The 17,759-nt window shown below is 34.8% G+C and overlaps 4 protein-coding genes across 5 annotated transcripts; 1 reads left to right on the top strand and 3 right to left on the bottom strand.

Moving 5' to 3' along the window:
* Nucleotides 1-823: 823 nt before the first annotated feature.
* Nucleotides 824-5,662, bottom strand: LOC149691960 (kinesin-like protein KIF28). Its single transcript, XM_089867522.1, has 13 exons — nucleotides 5,652-5,662; nucleotides 5,402-5,532; nucleotides 3,837-3,907; nucleotides 3,695-3,755; nucleotides 3,465-3,620; nucleotides 3,222-3,352; nucleotides 2,848-3,008; nucleotides 2,644-2,778; nucleotides 2,418-2,575; nucleotides 2,183-2,331; nucleotides 1,981-2,115; nucleotides 1,805-1,888; nucleotides 824-1,076 (listed from the first exon to the last, which is right to left on the bottom strand). Exons 1-13 carry the CDS (start codon nucleotides 5,660-5,662, stop codon nucleotides 975-977), a joined length of 1,485 nt encoding a protein of 494 aa, XP_089723648.1. The 3' UTR covers nucleotides 824-974.
* Nucleotides 5,663-7,223: 1,561 nt separating this feature from the next.
* LOC149691959 (kinesin-like protein KIF28) lies at nucleotides 7,224-7,634 on the bottom strand. The gene has a single exon (XM_089867521.1). The coding sequence runs from the start codon at nucleotides 7,632-7,634 to the stop codon at nucleotides 7,224-7,226; it is 411 nt and encodes a 136-aa protein (XP_089723647.1).
* Nucleotides 7,635-13,626: 5,992 nt separating this feature from the next.
* Nucleotides 13,627-15,235, top strand: tun (N-terminal glutamine amidase tungus). 2 transcript variants are annotated; one of them, XM_089867588.1, is made up of 7 exons: nucleotides 13,627-13,814; nucleotides 13,923-14,022; nucleotides 14,091-14,144; nucleotides 14,208-14,356; nucleotides 14,430-14,554; nucleotides 14,632-14,774; nucleotides 14,861-15,235. In XM_089867588.1, exons 1-6 carry the CDS (start codon nucleotides 13,741-13,743, stop codon nucleotides 14,733-14,735), a joined length of 606 nt encoding a protein of 201 aa, XP_089723714.1. In that variant the 5' UTR covers nucleotides 13,627-13,740; the 3' UTR covers nucleotides 14,736-14,774; nucleotides 14,861-15,235. The 2 variants fall into 2 exon arrangements, with proteins under 2 accessions (XP_089723714.1, XP_089723712.1); XM_089867586.1 differs by lacking the exon at nucleotides 14,861-15,235 and having other exon boundaries at nucleotides 14,632-14,779.
* On the bottom strand, nucleotides 14,761-17,704 carry LOC149691957 (divergent protein kinase domain 2A-like). Its single transcript, XM_089867583.1, has 6 exons — nucleotides 16,759-17,704; nucleotides 16,392-16,533; nucleotides 16,161-16,331; nucleotides 15,818-15,950; nucleotides 15,497-15,745; nucleotides 14,761-15,433 (listed from the first exon to the last, which is right to left on the bottom strand). Exons 1-6 carry the CDS (start codon nucleotides 17,403-17,405, stop codon nucleotides 15,231-15,233), a joined length of 1,545 nt encoding a protein of 514 aa, XP_089723709.1. The 5' UTR covers nucleotides 17,406-17,704; the 3' UTR covers nucleotides 14,761-15,230.
* Between the last annotated feature and the right edge of the window lie 55 nt (nucleotides 17,705-17,759).

Genomic DNA, 17,759 nt, shown 5'->3' with positions numbered 1-17,759 from the left:
GGCTGAAAACCAGTCGTTCCTCCATTTTGCCAAGCCTTAAATTCACGCACTACCTTCCTTTAAAAAAAATTGTTGGAATTGAAAACGCGATATTCGAAAGGGTTACGAGTTGAAAATAGTTCAAGAAGGGGGCATTTTTTTCAAAAAAAAAAATAACCTGTGAGCTAAATTTGATGGTTACGTATTTTACCACACAATGTTACGCAGGCAATGAGGAAACTTGTTTTACCCTAGTTAAAAAAAAATGTATTCAGAATATAAAACCAGTCTTAATAACCCTTTAGGCCCGTCTATAAATTTACTACCTGTATATGATATAACTCTTTTACACCCCATATATACCTATATATATATTTTCTCTGCCTTCTCCATCACCCTATATTTTTTATACAGAAAGAACTCAGGTAGAGGAGGGAAAAGGGTTGTTTTTTTAAACCAAAAGGGAGTATGTGTGTATATTCTAGAAATGCTTTTAAATATGCATAGATGTATATATCAGCCTCAGGTGACCTTATTTATGAATTAAAACCCGTTTTCTAAGATGATGGGGAGATTTGAGACCCCAAGAAAGGGTTTATATAGTTAGGGAAGAGCTATTGTGTTTTCTTTTAGAAAAAAATTGTTATGTAAGGGATGGGGAATATGGATTTCTTATCCGTGAGAAAACTTTCTATTTTTAAAGTCGTAAGAATTTTCTCACGAAGCCAAATATAGGCCTAAATCCCCAGCATCCCAAAAATAAACGCTCCATGGTTAAAAATGGAGTACTCGTTTTTGGAGGTTTGAAAAGAGCGGGGTGGAAAGAGAGGAGAGATGGAGATAAGGAAGGAGGCAGCTATAAACGTGGAGAATGTATACCCCTAAGGGGGTACGGGAGGGGTTACCCGAGATAGGAGGCGGACAGGCGGGCGGATTACAAAGAGAAAGGGTTAAAGAATTTTTTTATTTTCTTCTTTTCGCTACGATTTTTTCAATTAAAAAAAAAATGCACTAGCTCTGGGCGTTGAACTTACGTTCATGATGCCGGCTTCAGTCCCTTTATAGTCCACAATTTCCAGTTGTTCCTTAAGTTCAACCTGGGTGAATTTGAAAATTCGCATTTTAGTTTTCTCCGAAAAAGGTACGTGACCATATATCGCGCTCCCTGAGGTTCTAGATTAACCCAAAATCGGATTTACATTGTTTTGGGGTGAGTTTTTACCTACATTTTATATTATTTTGGCACCATACCACTACAAAGAGCACAAAATTTCAATTTAATACACTCATTTCCTATTATGTTTAAATAGTAATTAGTTAAAGTCTAATTTCCCCGTGAAGTTATCTTCTCCCTGAACATCCGTATCTTATTTATAGAATTCTAAATTACCGCTTATTATTTCAAACATTTAGTTTAATTAAAACTAATTGTTGGGAAAACTGATATTTTGAAAATGTTTGCGTGTGAAGTCAATATATTTCTTTTACACTCGCAACTGAATATCTGTTTTCCCACCCAACTCTTTAGTTTAGACTTTTATTTATAAATAATTCGGAAGTTGTTAATCCCAAACGCCAGAGGTAAACATAGGTACTCGGTGATCCGGAGACTTCATCCTCCAGGGAGATCTTAAATTAACTTTATTGAGACTTAGGACTAAATTTAGTATTTTTTCAACTAGTCTAATCCCTTGAAAATAGGCGCAAAGTTTAATTTTAACACTCTCTATAACACCAATATATCTGAAACCCGAGGAGAGTTAGGGTAACACTTCTGTTGAGGGAGAGGCGGTAGAGAGAGGAGAGAGAGAGTTTATTTACTTACCATAAAGGCTAAGGGCTGTAGGTAGACTTGTGCGCTTCCGATCCGTACTTCCATTTCCGGATCTTCCAGAAACGGATCTTGTTCCTAGAGGAAATAAAATGTCATTTCCTGACTTTCGTTTTGGTAGCAAGCAATAATGATATAATTGTAATAGGAATAATACGCTAAAAATATACCTCGGGTAGGTCCCATTCTTCACCCGCTTCATAGTTTTGATACATTTCTTTCATGAGGTACATTCGATTCAGAAATTTGTCCTTTGGCCATTCGTATTCGGTACCGTTTTCCAGATTCCGTAATTTAACGTAAACCTTAATTGCGAAATAGTTAATTTTGTTAGTTATTTTAACCATTAAACGTCTTAACGTCCATCCTGACCTCGGTTCCCCCGGTTACTTTCCCAAGTATTTGTGGCGACACTAGCATAATTTCGAACTTGCAGTTCTTATCCAATTCCTCACTGATTGAATTGGCTTCCTCGATGGCCGGTAACGTTTCCATCAAGTCCTTGTTAAGTAGAGCCGTTTCTGTTGTTTTTGGTTATTTATCAAGTTATATAGTATCTTTGAGGCTTGGCATGCGCGTTAGATATCAACATTGTACGCGATCTTACCCATGGACTCGTCGTCTAACCTCCCCATGTTTATCCCCGCTTTTTGAGCCAATTCTTCTTGGGCGGATTCGTAAGTTACTTCGGGGTACTCTATCTCACTGTTCATTTGGACTTCAGGGTTTATGAAAACGTAGAGTTGGGTTGTACCGAAGACCAATCTACCGTGGTGGTATTTTGTTATTATTATTACTTTAAACTGGGTCATGAAATATCGGACACTGTTTACCTGTCGTTATGGTTGAGTTCCACTCTTCCAGTAAGTGGTTCTCCATTGCGCAAAACTCTGGAATCATCTGAACCCTTTTCTAAAGTGATTCCTCCGTGGTTGTGCAATGTAATTATGGCGTGTTTTTCTTGAATACTAAACAAGGAAATAGGATCTTTTAACTTAACGAGGTTTAAAGTTGCAATTAATTTTAATGAAGAATACCTGGGACCGTATATAACAATGTCCATCTCTCCTTTCCCTATCGTATTTGGACCCGGTTTGATGACGTAAATAATTTTCCCCGATAATTGAGGATCAAAGTTAAGATTGGATAAATGAGGGGAATTTTTCTTTTCTTCCTCCGCTTTCACTCTGCTTTCGTCCTGATTAAATAGTAATGCGAAGTAATTAGTCAAGTGCTGTCTTATTGATAAAGTTGTAGACAAGTTGCGTGAAAAGTCAAACGTGACATTAAGGGATCGAAGTCATTAGACGCTTTATAATTAGACCAAAATCGCAAGAATTGACCTACCCCACCCCTTATCAGTTTTATATAGGATATAAATTGACTTTCCATAAACTGCTTAATAATTTACTTGCGCATTGTCGATTTTAGCTTCGCGCAATTTTTCTTCGTAGGTTTGTTTTAATTGCGTCATTTGTTTTTCATTTTCTGACATGGCTGCTTTCATTTCTTCTTCCCATTTTTTCCGTAACTGACTTGTTTCTGTTAGCAATAATAATTAACTTAATTAAAAGTACTTTAGTTTAACGTTTAACTGTAACCAATTAATAATAATTAACGAGAGAACAATAATTGCGTAAATTAATTAATTAACCTTCTAAAGATATTCCAGGTCCTACAGGAATATCTATGGCTCCCTTATCCATCATTTTCTTTAACTTGTCATTCTCTTCTCTTAACTCTCTAATCATTTTTTCCGTCGGATCTTCGTTGATTGATGCCACTGTCTTTATTTGTTTAGCTCTATCGGCTTTGTAAATAAATCATTTTAAAGTTAAATTTATATACTAAAACCTCATAACCCCCAATTATTTTTTTTATTACCATATCTTAATGTTGATAATGTTTCTTCATAATTAATATCAGCTGGACTTATAGCCGCGATCTAATTTGCATAATTATTAAAAAAAAAACTTAAATCTTTATCTTGTATATGGAATTTTTACTAAGTTTATGATTAAATTACCATAACGGTTTTACTATTTCCTCCCAAGGCATTAATAAGTAGCCTAGTTAGAACAGAATCCCTATATGGAACTTGAAAGGGAGAAAAAAGAGAAAAACAGGAACATATAAACAAACTCTAACACGGTTCTGATTTTCCCTATAGATAAATACTCAAATAATAATTCATCCACCAAATTATGCAAATTCAATCATTGTGGAACCTCGTAATAAAGTCATAAACACGTATTTTGGCTTTTGTGTTTCTCTCATAGTTATGTAGAATATTACAAAATGTAATTACCCTCTGTATACGAGAATTGTATGTCTTAAAGCTTAAGTTAATACTAATTACGGGGTCAGCGTTGTTTTCCTGACGTATTAGCAAGAGTAGCGAGCGTGTTTTAGGATGTATTGACCCCTATTTTAAACTCCTTAGTGTATAGGGTAATGAGTTTAAACATTAGGCCTAAATCAACTCCCCCCCCCCAACAGAGTAAGATATTTATTGAAGCTCCTATAGGTTTGCTTTCTGTTTTTATAATTTTTGTTCATTTGAAAGCATGTTTTTAGTTAATTGTTATAGGGAGTTTTTTTGTGGATAGAAAATGTAGTATTTAACAATAATATATTAGGAAAAATAGGCCTAACTGTAACTTGTAGGCTATATTCTCCCATATTGAATTTTTTTTCCAACCGTGTTTTAACTTTAGCGTATAATGAAAGTTTCATAATGCCTGAATCAACTTTATATATATATTTATACACCGGGGTTGTTGAAACTGTATAGCCGTATCTTTTCTCGATTTTCAATGTTATCAATTTTTTTCAAAAGATATTTTGAACTTTTGCCAATGTAAGGAAGGACGTAGGAAAGCGGGGTAGTAAAATGTTTATATAAATTTTCTAATTAATGCATCGGACGTACAGTATCTCCCCGCGGCTCTGTTTGTTCGTCAACTATAATTAATTTTATCCGAAATTTTTTTCTTTAGAAAGCTCTCTCTCTTTCTCTCGACGGTACTCGGTGCGTGGTAGCGGTACTCCAACTCGGGGAGAAGTTTGTTAACAAATTAGCGATACGAAATTTGGGCATACCAGAGATTCGTAGAAGCAGAGTGCCAGAGAGCGCGAGAGGAGAGAGAGAAAGATGATAATGGCGAAAAAAATTCCTCCGGCAGCGGTTCTCTTAACTCTCCGACGTGCCCGTTACTATGGTAACGACTCGTAATGAGGAGATAAGAATGAAAGAGGGGCGGAGAATAGTCGAGAAGGGGATGCGGGGCCACGTCCAATGATTAAGAAAGGGGACTGGCGCGCGGAAGAGGAGAGTGAGTGAGAGAGAGAGAGCGAGAGCACCGGGAGAAGGAGTAGAGAGAAGGGAAGTCATCCGGAACGGGATCGCGGGAGGATGGTAGAGAGAGAGCTCTCTCGCCATCCGCCGCGCTATTCCGCAAGGGATGGATGGAGAGAGAGTACGGGAGAGTTTCGGGTTTAAAAATAAATTTCTATCCGATGGAAAAAATAAAGTCGTTGGCGGGGGTTCGGGGGGATTTTCCCCCTCGCTCCAGGATGTAAAGTTCTCACCTCTAGCGTTTCTCCCATTGGCTCTTTCGGCGAGCGCGTGGATGCAGTTTCCCAAACAAGAAAGCGATTGGTTGATGGCCGCTCCTTCCTTTAGTCGATCTCCCGTGGCACCCGTGTTCGAAACCCTTTCGCTGTAAGTTGGGGACAGATTAGGAAGAATAAGGAAAATTTTAAAAAAATATATTCTTCTATTTATTCCTTCCCCCTCTCCCTCCTCTAGCCCTTTTCTCATTAATCCTATCTTTCCAACTCAGCCCCCATCTTCCTCCCGACAAATCTCCCTCGCTTCGCTTTCCTTTCCTTTACAAATATCACCCCCTTACACCCATCTTTCACCCCCCCCCACTGGCCTAAGGGGCATTAAACCAGATCCATTCTTTCCCCAAAAGATCTGGTATAACGTTGCTTAGCTCCTCTCTAGAAATGGGAAGAAAAGTCTTGGGGAAAAAAATATCTATATTCTATTATTATTCCTCGCTAAATCCCCTTGTAATAAGTTTCTATATCTTTAATTTTAATCGCGTTAATAAATGCGTATATTATTAATAATATTAATATTATTATTATTAGATTAGGTCCACGTGTGTTCCTCTTGACTTATCATCGGTCCTTTTACCACGCGTGATTTCGCTCGGACGACGCGTAACGCGACTATCTCGATGATACCTCCTAAATGTTAGCTTCTCCCTGACCACTGAAGCGCGCCGGGTACAACATTTCTACAGGAGCCTTTATTTTTTCTTTCTAGTTTTCTATCCTTATAACATGAATTGGAATTTCAATACCGATATTTATTTTTTCTTTCTTTTCAACTATAGTCCCTATTTTGAAAGATAAAAGCTAGTAATTTTGCCTGATTAGGAATTAATGGTGGTTTCAGGTTGATAGTTTTCCAATTTTTGAGTTGAGCTTAGCTATTAAAAATAACTACAAATATTTAAAATTAGTTTAAATTTACCTTCCGGCTAAATCAACAAGATTTATAACTGAAGTTTTAGCAGTTTCCTCTCCTGAATTGAAAGATTTTTGTACAAATGTTATTCCGACTATAGTATGAGCTCGGCTGTAAATTAATTAAAATAATAAGTAATTAGAATTAAATTACAATTATTTAAATATCATTTATACTCGCCTACTAGTGGCGTTCATATTAGTGGAGGCGATACTCCTATTTGTTGTTCCTTCGTCTATTTTGGCTTCAATTTCTTTGTAATTTGTAACTAGGCTTGTTGTTAGGGCTTCGGCTATTCCACGTTAAATATATATGATTAATAATATATTCAAATTTACTTAAGTAAAAGGGATTTAATTATAAATTACCGTAAAATCCCTTCTTCGGATGTTCTCTGACCTTTAACCCCTTTTTCTTGCTTAAGGCCGTCGGGTTTAACAGATCGCGAACGACTTCGTTATATATTTCTAACATACTAAAACGTACCTAAAGAGATATTAAAAGTTTTAGAAGCGGATTTTTAAAATAATTAAATTAATAATGTCGTTGGTTTCATTCATTTAAAGGACGAGTACCATTAAACTCTATTTAATATTTTAATTATTAAGGGCTTTAGAGTCGTAACAAATTTTCAATTTAACTTTAAAAGTTTTCAGCATTCGTAATTAGGTCGTGTCATTTTAATAACTGAATGTGTGTTTAAGAGATCTACTTAATTAATTTGAAAATGAAGTAAATATTTTAAAAAATTTTAGAATTCGTAACTTCTTTCTATCGTTTGTAATTTTTATGGGTATTAGGTTTAGTTTAATTGAAGTTAATTGACATTAAGTGACTATTACAAAAGGGGTTTGTTTTGATACTTGTCCTTTAGAGAAATTTCTGCGCGTATCCGTATACCTCGTACTGCGTTTTATCTCCATCGGCTCTCTTTCTTTCGATCTCTCGGAAGAGCTCCTCGCAGAGTCGCGGCACGATGCCCACGTTGCCCCCGTAGCCAACAACGGAGAAGGATTTGCCGGAACCCGTTTGACCGTAGGCGAAGAGCGATGCGTTATATCCCTCCCAGGCGTTGTGCAATATACCCCGTCCCAAGTCCTTATACACTCGACTTTGGTCGGCGAATTTGCGCCCATTGGCGTGGTTCGGGTCAGGAACTATTAGGCCAGTATCGGTTTCCCGAAAACCATCCAGTGACCAGTAACTGTGGTCGAAAGCGAACTTCTTCGGCTCTTCTCTGGGGTTATCGGGGTTAAATAAAAGCGTCGTATTGCCTTCCATCGATACGATGGATTTGGCTTTGCGTTGCAATTCGCGTTGGTTGTAGACACATTACGTTAAGGAATTGTTTGAATCAAGACACGTAAAGATAGGCCTAAAATATTACTATTTTTAGGCTGAAAATGACTATTTAGAACCAAAATTGCATGTAGAAATCAGGATTAAGTACCTAAAGTATCCCTAAGTTGTGTGTAAATGAGAATTAAGAACTTAAAGTGTGCCTAAATTGTGTTTAAATGAGATTTAAGAACCCAAAGTATGCCTAATTTGAGTGTAAATGAGAGTTTAAAACCTAAATTATGCCTAAATGTTTCTAAATGAAAGTTTGAAACCTAAATTACACCTAAATTGTGTGGAATGGAGGATTTAGAACCTAAATTATGCCTAAATAGTGTAAATATGAGGATTTAGAACTCAAAATAAACCTATACTGCGTCTAATTTAGGATTTAAGACCTAAATTATTCCTAAAGTGGGTTAAAAAGACGATTGAGAACCTGAATTACCATATTAACAGAAAGTATAACTTAATTTTCACACTACTATTAAAGTATTTGACAAAATCGTATTAAATTCATGAAAGAAAAAAAAATCAAATCCTATAGCGGTATAATTGTTCCATATTGTTGGGACATTAGCGCTACCAATCTTAATGAATTTGTTCTATATGATTATCAAATATTTTGTAGTTTACTTCCTTAAAGTGCTTTTGCTTTAAGGTACGGTATACCGTATAATTATAAATATTTGTGAAAAATCTGGTACGATTCTTTAGCAGGTGTTCTTAATTGATATCGTGCAGGTTTTTAAAAGACCCTCCCCTTAAATATTATAAAATATTATATTTAAAATGAACAGGCAGGAAATTCTAGTGACAATTTTTAAACGATGATTGTACAAATGATTAAGTATGGGAGTAAAAATTTACCGGGAAATGGCTGTGAATGATAGAAAAATATACATTTCTGTTATTCATTAATTAAATATATATAGAGATGCGATAGAGCGCTTCCATTTGACAAATAAAATTTGTGTCAGACGTTTTTGAAAAAAGGATTTTAGTGAATATGCAAAGACTGTATATACAGCTAATGAAATATTTTAGTTAAAATAGCCGCTAGTCAAAACTATAGCTCGAAATGGAGTAGCTATCTCGCTTTTAAACAAATTAATATTAAACAAATTTTCTAAAGCTTCTACAACACAACCATGCCGCACCTTCAGTTCTTATGATGAATTTCGTTTAATTCTCTCATTAATGTTGAACATACGTCGCTTAACAAGGGACAATAAAGTTATTCTCGAGTAATGCAGGACTTTCGGCAAGAGTAAATAAAATAGCGTGCTCATGCAACAGCTATATCTAAAATGGGGGTTGACTCCTGAAAACGTGTTGTCTTGAGTCAACCTTCCTCCTGTAACCCTTCAGAAGCAACGTGGGTACATAAAAAGTAATGTTAAATAGTTCTAACCTACGAATGTTTATATGATTTCATTGATTTCTAAATCGTCTATTGTTGCGTGCCATATTCACTGTTTTTTACGACTGAGCATTTCACGAAAGTGTTTCTGATAAGTCTACCATAAAACGAAGAGTGTGTTCTTAGGGTCAAACGGAGAGGAAAGTGTCAAAGATCATTTAGATTTGGAGATATGGGCTCCCAGACGTTGATTGAACCCTAAAATAAGGAAATAGTCACACATGTAGAGTAAGACATATCAGCCTTAAATAATCTTCTATCTATGAAAACGTTATTGAACCAGCATTTATCTATAGCAGAAGTATACTATTAAATTGGTAGAAGTGTGCATGCGTACGCTTGAAAAGTAAAGGTAATTACTACACATGTGTTATTACAATTTCCTTGTTTTAGACCCAATGTTCTTCGACAGTTTCCATTCAATTTGATCCAAAGAACACACCCTAAAATTTATGGCAGACTTATTAGAAAAACGCTGTATAGTTATGTACTAAACATCGCAAAGATTTCAATATGTTTTCTTAATTTACCCTTCCCAGGGTGTAGATGGTTGATTCAACCTTTGAAAATCCTTACATTTACACTATAGTCGTCGCAAAATAACAAAAGAAATCTAAAACTGTCGTATGGTAACGTAACATCATCGCTCGCATCGACACTCTTTGGTGAAGTGAACGTATTCGTAGTTGGTACGTCTACTTAAAATTTCAAGAAAAGGATATAAAAGGGCGAACCCTCACGGACACTTTAACGTTTTCCACTTCGGGCATGGTGATTACGTTGCGCTTTAATCCTTCGCTATAGTAGTAATAAAGCAAAAATATTTTCCGCGAAAACACTCTGTTTTAGAAAACAAATTTTTGGCGGGCTTCTCTCGGGGGCCTCTACATACTAAAAGTTGCTTTCAAAATTAAGCCGAGAAACTGGGTACCACTAGGAAAACTTTGTTTACTGGGATACGCGCTTTTCAGAATCCTGGATCCCATACGCTTCTGAACAACATTTTTGACCAAACTTATATTTATATATACGAAAAGTAATTTTAAAACGCACGAATTTACGGAATTTTTAGGTCTTTTAGTAGATCCTTAGGCTTATAACCGACTTGATTGTGGTGGTATTATTTCTTCAGATACACTGTACGTTTGAGTCCCGAGTCTTTTATGTTGACGATTTTGTCGCCTAGCAACCGATGGGTGGCTTTACAAGGGACCCCCCCTTTTTTTGCCCTTTCCATACTATAACCTGTTAGCCCGGATAAGACCTAATTTCGAATTGACCGATAACTTTTGTGAAATTAGTCTGCTGGTCAAGTGGTCGTTTTTGGAAGTAAAGGGTTGAACCTATGCTTCTATGGTATATCTCGATGCACAAAGCAATTGGCCATGTTGAAATGCGACGAAGTTTACAAGTTAATTTCATCCCATTTTTCCAAAAAAAAAACTCCACAATCACATATTAAAGATTCCCATTTCTCTTTGATTGAGAGAGAGCATAGCTTACATTTCAACCTTATTTTGTTAAATACAAATGAAACCTATTTCAAAATTTTCTTGACGTTGTGGTTGCCAATGATATCATTTTTAATCACATAATTTTACAAAATACACCTTTAAAGTTTGACGAAGAATATGTACCCCTTTAACTTGTAAAAGGGGTACATATTGAGGTTAAAAAGAAATCTTCGAGGAATATGTAGGTGTTGTGATTAGTTCGAAATTGCTTTCAAAACATAGGTAATTCACCAATATTTACCAAGTACACGTTTGAAACTGAAAAACAAGTACCGTCTTAGCTAGTAGAGAGGCTAAAAAGACTTAATTGAATGAATGGTTTATGACTGGTGTTTATTTAACTTCGATTAAACTATATTGCCAAAGTATTAGGTGAATGCTCCATTGAAGATTTATTGATATCACCGATTATCACTCGACTTCGTCCAAATTTTATGTATCCACTTGTTCGTTCTTAAAGGCTGTTGTTAGGGAAAGGGTTAATAGATTAAATCGGGGTCATCCTAGCGTTTAAAACAATGTTTGGTCATTCTGTACATGAACAGGGCAGGACGGTAATCCACCCAATATTATTCAGAAGCGTTTTTAGAACAAAGGACATATGCTGTTGTTAAATCTCTCCCTGGACACTTTTTTTCTCAAAATTATTGGCCTAAGGGCGTGTGAAAGTGATGCAATTGTCCCAACAAATTAGCCATAATTAGCTCAATTAAATTCCAAGGACCCGCGAAGTTAAAGCGAATAACACCAAAAAGCGTAATTAACGGATGCTACACGAAGTAGCTTTTATTTTAATATAAGTAATTCGTCAAAATTAACCGAAAATTTCCTTCAAAAAATTGTTACCCCTATAGCTCTGGTAGGCTTTCTATAAAATGCATTGTGAAATTAACTTTCGCGGCACAAGAATAACTAGTAGCTTTTAATTTCAAATTGCTCTTGGAGTAAATTTGATATATTATTCTGCAGTTAAGATCTTGGAGATACCTTGAAAAATCTTGCGTCATTTTGACGTCACTTTCCGAGAAAAAAATGGGGATATTTCCTACGAGTTATGAAATGTACCGGTAATTATAACACCGTTTTATGGTCGAGTAACCATTTTAAGTACGCTCTTCTCTCGAGTATATTATAAACATATTAGTACCGCTGGATGTTTAATTGGATGCTAAACTTTTTAATAATTAGTTTACTTTTAGAAATTAATTTCTGAAGAAACTCCTGCGGAGAGAATTTTTCCTTCAATTAGTCTTACAATTAGTTACGTGGTAAAAGGGTGATTAATCATAATTAAATTGAATTAACTGCCTCTCAAAATTCGAGTATCGAAGTCTAAACATGGGTTACTAAAGGCTATCTTTGCTATGTCAAATTAATAAGAGAATTATTTTCTTCAATAATTTTTGGTTAAGTAGAGGAGATATGCCTAATGAAATCATTAACCTTGTCTATTTCTCCCAAAAAAATGGGAAGGATTTAGAATGACTAAATAATTTAAGTTATTTTGATAGCTGAACCTGCATTGAAAACATTCAAATGAGCATTATTATCTTTAAAAAAATATCTTATAAGTGTTAAGTAATTTTACTTTAGCTTGCGTACGAACTTTCGAAACTTTTAAAACTTGTGGTGGTGCACGTAATTTGAATATTTGACTTTTGCATGCCGAAACTTATATTTAAATGAGCGACTTTTGCCGTCCCATATCCTATTTCTTCGTAATTATAATATATACGGTCTCGCCATAATAGACAAAATCTCAGCGTGGTGCCTTCTTATTCTCAGAGACAATTTAATTTTCTATAATGAAATCCACAATGCTTACCAGCCTTTAAAGAGTAAATCTCTATTGTAAAAGAATCAAACAAAAAACTTCTCAAGCGTGCCGGTCCCCTTTATTGCAAGCTTTTTAAGGATGACGTAAAATATAATTACGCGCCATGAATTTCTAATTTAGTTACCGAATGTCGTAATCTAACGACTTCTTGCCCTCCCCTATTTTTTTATTAGGAGGAGTACCTTGTCAATGACCGTTAGTTTTTCTTTATAAAACCCGAAATCCTGTTCTCGTTTCATCATTTCTGATCTGACATTTGTTTGTTTGTCCGCAAATTCGAGATTGTGTCTCAATTTTACGTACTACTTCTCACTACAACGTTTAAAACATTTTATCGTTAAGATGAAGTTATCGTACGCGCTCCTGCTTTTGTTAGTTAGCTTGATATGTTTAACTGGTGAGTAACTGTTTCAAGTTGTCAATTAACATTATTTATAAAGGCAATTTTAAGTTATCGTAAATGGGTTTATTAGCTTTCAGCTTCTCATCAACGTGTAGATGATGAAAGTTAATACAGGCTTACTTTCTCTTGAGAAAATGGTTGCTAAAATGTTTCACTAATCCAGATGTATAAATTATATAAAAGTGTGTTAATTAGTGAGTAAAAGTTCTAGAAGTTTGTACAATAACATACGTATAATTTCGGTTACTTTTATATTAGTTAATGGACTTTTTATTGATCTGTTATGATTGAACATTTTTATTGACAATCGATGTTAACTTTCTTTTTAGTGTTTCTGGAGTCTGTAAACGGAGCTTCGATTGGTTGTTCAGTCAATAAGGCTCTTTGCGTTCGATATTGCCGAAATCGAAACAACAGCAGCGGAATGTGTGCTGGTAACCGATGCATATGTTTACTTTGATTCACTTCTGTCCCAGTTCGAGCACTTTTCCAGTACAAAATGTTTACCATTATCTGTAACATATTTATCTATTTGTTTATTTTGTAAAATATATGGAAAATAAATTATTTGAATGAAAAAGTTTGTTTTTATTGAGTTTCCAAAAAGTATAATAGTTTTTCTTTAACAGTAACCAGTTTGTTAGCGTTCTAAAAAAATAAGATTCAAAATTCGCGCGAAAGTACAATTGGCGCTGCTGCTCGGGCTCCTAGCGTGAATGGCGCAAACTATTCGTGCCTTCAAATATGATTGGTTGAATTCTGTCCAAGTGTCGACTGCTTATTGTGTCATTCGTGTGTTGTAACGCTGACAGTTTAATTTAAAGTTATTTGTATAATTAAAGTTTAATTATTTAAAGGTGAAGTTTGTTACGATGGAAATGGGGCGTATGTGCTGTGAAAGAATAATACCCGAAAAAGAGGCCTGCCTATATACAAGTTGTTACTGGTGAGTTGGTTTTCTTTGTTCTCCCACCTAAGCCTTGGTTGATTATAGTGTTTAAGCCCCCTCTTCCTTCATATTGACACATTCACAACTGTCATCGCACTTTGTCAGTGAAGAAAACGTTTGGAAATTGTGTGAATATGTGAAGCTTCATAAAGAGGAAGCAATTTCTAATTATTACGTTGTATTCATTTCTAATCAAAACCAAACGGTGAGATACCTATTGCAACCTGAAGGCTAACTAATAAATTCCATGTTCGGTGTTTGGATTTGGAATAGGTTCCATTATGGAAGCAAAAATCTGGTCAACAGGAGGACAATTTAGCAATTTGGGTACGCGTTACAAATACGTTTTTTCGAATTTTTAAATTTAGGTGAAGTTCTTTTAAAATTTAGGACTATCATGTCATTTTAATATTTATTTCCATGGAAGATGGTGTCCTAGTTTATGATCTAGATACAATATTAGATTTTCCTTGCAAATTTGAGACTTACTCTTCTCAGACCTTCCGCACGGACTTCACTTTAAGGAAGGATTTTTGGAGGTCATTTAAATTTCTTTGAAAAAGGAAGAGAACCGTCCTTAACTGATGAACTCTTCTTTTATGTCAAATATAGAATGTTTCGAGTAATTCCAGCTAAAACCTTCCTTGAGACCTTTTCTTCCGATCGTAGTAAGATGATGAAGTTTGGTGTGTATATAAAACCTCCCCCATCTTATCCTTGCATAAGAGCACCAAATGGTAATTTAATTAAAAAGATCTGAAAAAATTTAAAGAGGTTAAAGCTAAAAGTAAAAACATTAAATTTGTCTTTCTAGCTCCTGAAAATAATTTAGATGACTTTATAAGTATGAGTCGTTCCCAACCTTATGGCGAAGTTTTAGAATTTACAAAATTTATTGAAAGGTTCTCCAATAGATAACTAAGATATCAAAATTAGTGGAAATTGGAAATATTTATTGTAAATTAAATTAATTAATACTTCAAAATTTATTAGCAATTGTTACTTTTTTTGATAAAGGTATTTAATTAAGGTATAATTTATAGGAAAAAAAAGAATTACATATGAAAGTACTATAAACTATTAAATTAATAGTTATTCAATATTCATCCAAGAAAAGACTCCGAGATTCAATCTTCTAAAGCACCCGTTTTGTTACATATAAAAAAATTAATACTTATTTTAATACAAGCTAAAACGTTATATTGACTAGTTATAGAACATAACCAATATTAAAAAAAATGTACATTTAATTGTATGTAATGTTAAAAGCGTTATACATTTGTGATGACGTGACATTTATGTTGTCTTTCTTTTTATTTGTTTGAGTATTTAAAAATGGAAGACTTTAATATTTATTTATGATGTAGGTTTTAATTTAAACTAATTAAAGTTTAAGTTTTGATTCATTAGAACTTAAACTACAGCATTATCATCATCATCCTCGTTACGATTACTGACTTTCTCTTCTTGATCATCATAATTTAGATATTTCTCTAAGATTTCTCTTAACTCATCAACTGCTTGTTTTCTTCCGCCAATATTAGTTTCTTGGACGCATTCTCTTAAAAGATCCTCCACAGTTTCCCGGTCTTTTTCCGGTATGGAATGAAGCAAACCTGAAACCAGTGGAAAATTTAATTTACTTTAAATGATTCACAAAGCTTTGACAGGGATTTTACCAGGAAAACTGGATTTTTTATGGATTTTATTGCCATCAAAATTGAAAAAACCCGGAGATTTATGTTCCTCCAAATTAGAGAAAAGTTGTTTGCAAACTAAGGCCTGCATTAATTGACCGTAATACCCAACTTTCGAGCACATTGATAGAGATTTGTTTAAATTTTTATCCAAAATTTGACGTGTAAAACGTTGGAAACAAAGTTCATTGCATAATTCACCGTCTTTGTCTAATAAAGGGCGAACTTTATCTAAATAAAAATTGCCTTATTAATATTTAATAAGCAAGGAGAATTGGGAAAAATTCAAGCTAAAGAAAATACAGGGAGGAAAAAGAGATTTATCCACTATAGCAATGTCTTCCAAATTAGTTAGAACCACTTCACCATCCCGGTTTCGCATCAAACTGTCATAGGAAAAATCAGTATTGAAAAAATACCAGTCGGGGTCTTCATCCTAAAAATGGCTTATTGGCGTAAGTTTTCACTTCATCCTACACAAAATACTATAGAGTGCTGTCAGTTGTGACGTCAGATCCAAGGTTAAACGTCACGAGTCTGCCTTTAGCAATGAGCGGCCATGACAGTTACCGTTTTTTCTTTATGGGAAAACAGCATGGGTGACGTCACACCGGCGCTTCTGACAGCACTCTATAAGCTTAATTACTTGGAGATCTTCCACTGTTTGTAATAATTGCAAAGCAATTCCTGCCCGTACTTCGAAAGATTCATCTAAAGCTTTAGTTAGAGGAGTCCAATCCTTTTCCCTAAATACTAAACGACCACACGCTCCTAAAAGTTTGGGGATTGGTATATTTATGTTAGCCATTTTTTTGACCTAAATTAAATAGAGCAATAAGTTAGAATCTAGATATTATTTGTTTATCTATGATTTAACCTTCATCAAGGCGTAAGCTTGATTTGTGAGGATACTGGTGAGCATGACACTTTGTTCGTCCGTGCTAAATATTTCATTTCTATCTAAATCAAAGGATTTCTTCAATTGGTCTACCAGTTTCTCAGTCGCACACACTAGAAGACTTTAATGTTCAATAAAAATTTAAGACTTCTTAGTGCAAGGTACTTAATTATTATTTATAGCGTTTTCCTTTGGGTCCTCGCGGAGCGCTCCCAAGGAGCAATAAAAATGGTAGTAGTAGTTTCCAGCTTCGTTAAAGACTGTTTTTGAAGAATAGGATCTCCTATTTTTATTCCTCCGTGGGAGCGCTCCGCGAGGACCCAAAGGAAAACGCAATTAGTCTTACGGTATTTCATTTTTCATTTTATTTATAGCCTTATAAATATTAGCTATGTTTTCAACTTTAAGAAATGCGGGGTTTCCTAAAACTCTTCTAACATCTTTGACTTTTGGTCCGTTGCATTTATTCCCCAGGCTAGAGTTTTTGCACACGAAAGATTCTAAACTTTCCCACTCCCTTTTGCGCACGTGGCTTAGTTGTATCTTGGAAGAACTGTCAGTGTCTAACCAAGCTACTTGCTTATATTGGCCTTCCCACTGAATAGAGCGAGTATGTATTTCTTTAAATAGAGTTTCTGTATCAAAAGATTGAATTGCCGTATTGCCGCAGTAGTCAACACCGTAACAAGCTGGACAAGAGTTCGCTTCCGATATGTTTTTAAATTGTTCAGAAATCTTGCTATTGCCAATTTTAACCAGAGAATTAATTTTAATATAGTCTACGTATAATAAGCCAGCTTGGTCCTCCTTAGGTTCTCTTAGACTGGAGTTTGCGCGTATTTTATTTAACTCCTTTGCATTTTTGTTTTTCTCATTGTCAACAATTTTGAACCAAATGAATAAACCCAAACTTATAATAGCTATTAGGGTGAAAATTCTTTTAAAGCGAAAACGATATCTAGTTGTTAAATATACTAAGCCTTGGATTGTCATTTTATAATATTACATTACAGATCACCAAACAAACACAATTCACTTTGCCCATTATTCAAGAAAGATACCGCCGGTCAAAAGCCAATTTATTAATTGCCTGAACTAGTTTTTAATCCACATAGTAGGGCCTAAAAAAACGATAGATTGAGCGAGGCATCAAAACATTCCACTTCAGTGAAGTTCAGTCTTTAGGGGGTCTCTCTCTCTCGTCTCTAGTCTCAATCATAGACATTAGAACACTATAATGGTCTCAATCATAGACATTAGAACACTATAATGGTCTCAATCATAGACATTAGAACACTATAATGGTCTCAATCATAGACATTAGAACACTATAATGGTCTCAATCAT

Source organism: Phalangium opilio, unplaced genomic scaffold, assembly GCF_054372755.1.
Source record: "Phalangium opilio isolate 3A_F unplaced genomic scaffold, DU_Popi_V2 ptg000024l_1, whole genome shotgun sequence".
Classification (NCBI taxonomy): Eukaryota; Metazoa; Arthropoda; class Arachnida; order Opiliones; family Phalangiidae; genus Phalangium; species Phalangium opilio.
The sequence above is the reverse complement of the archived record's forward strand: the minus strand, read 5'-3'. Positions and strand labels throughout refer to the sequence as shown.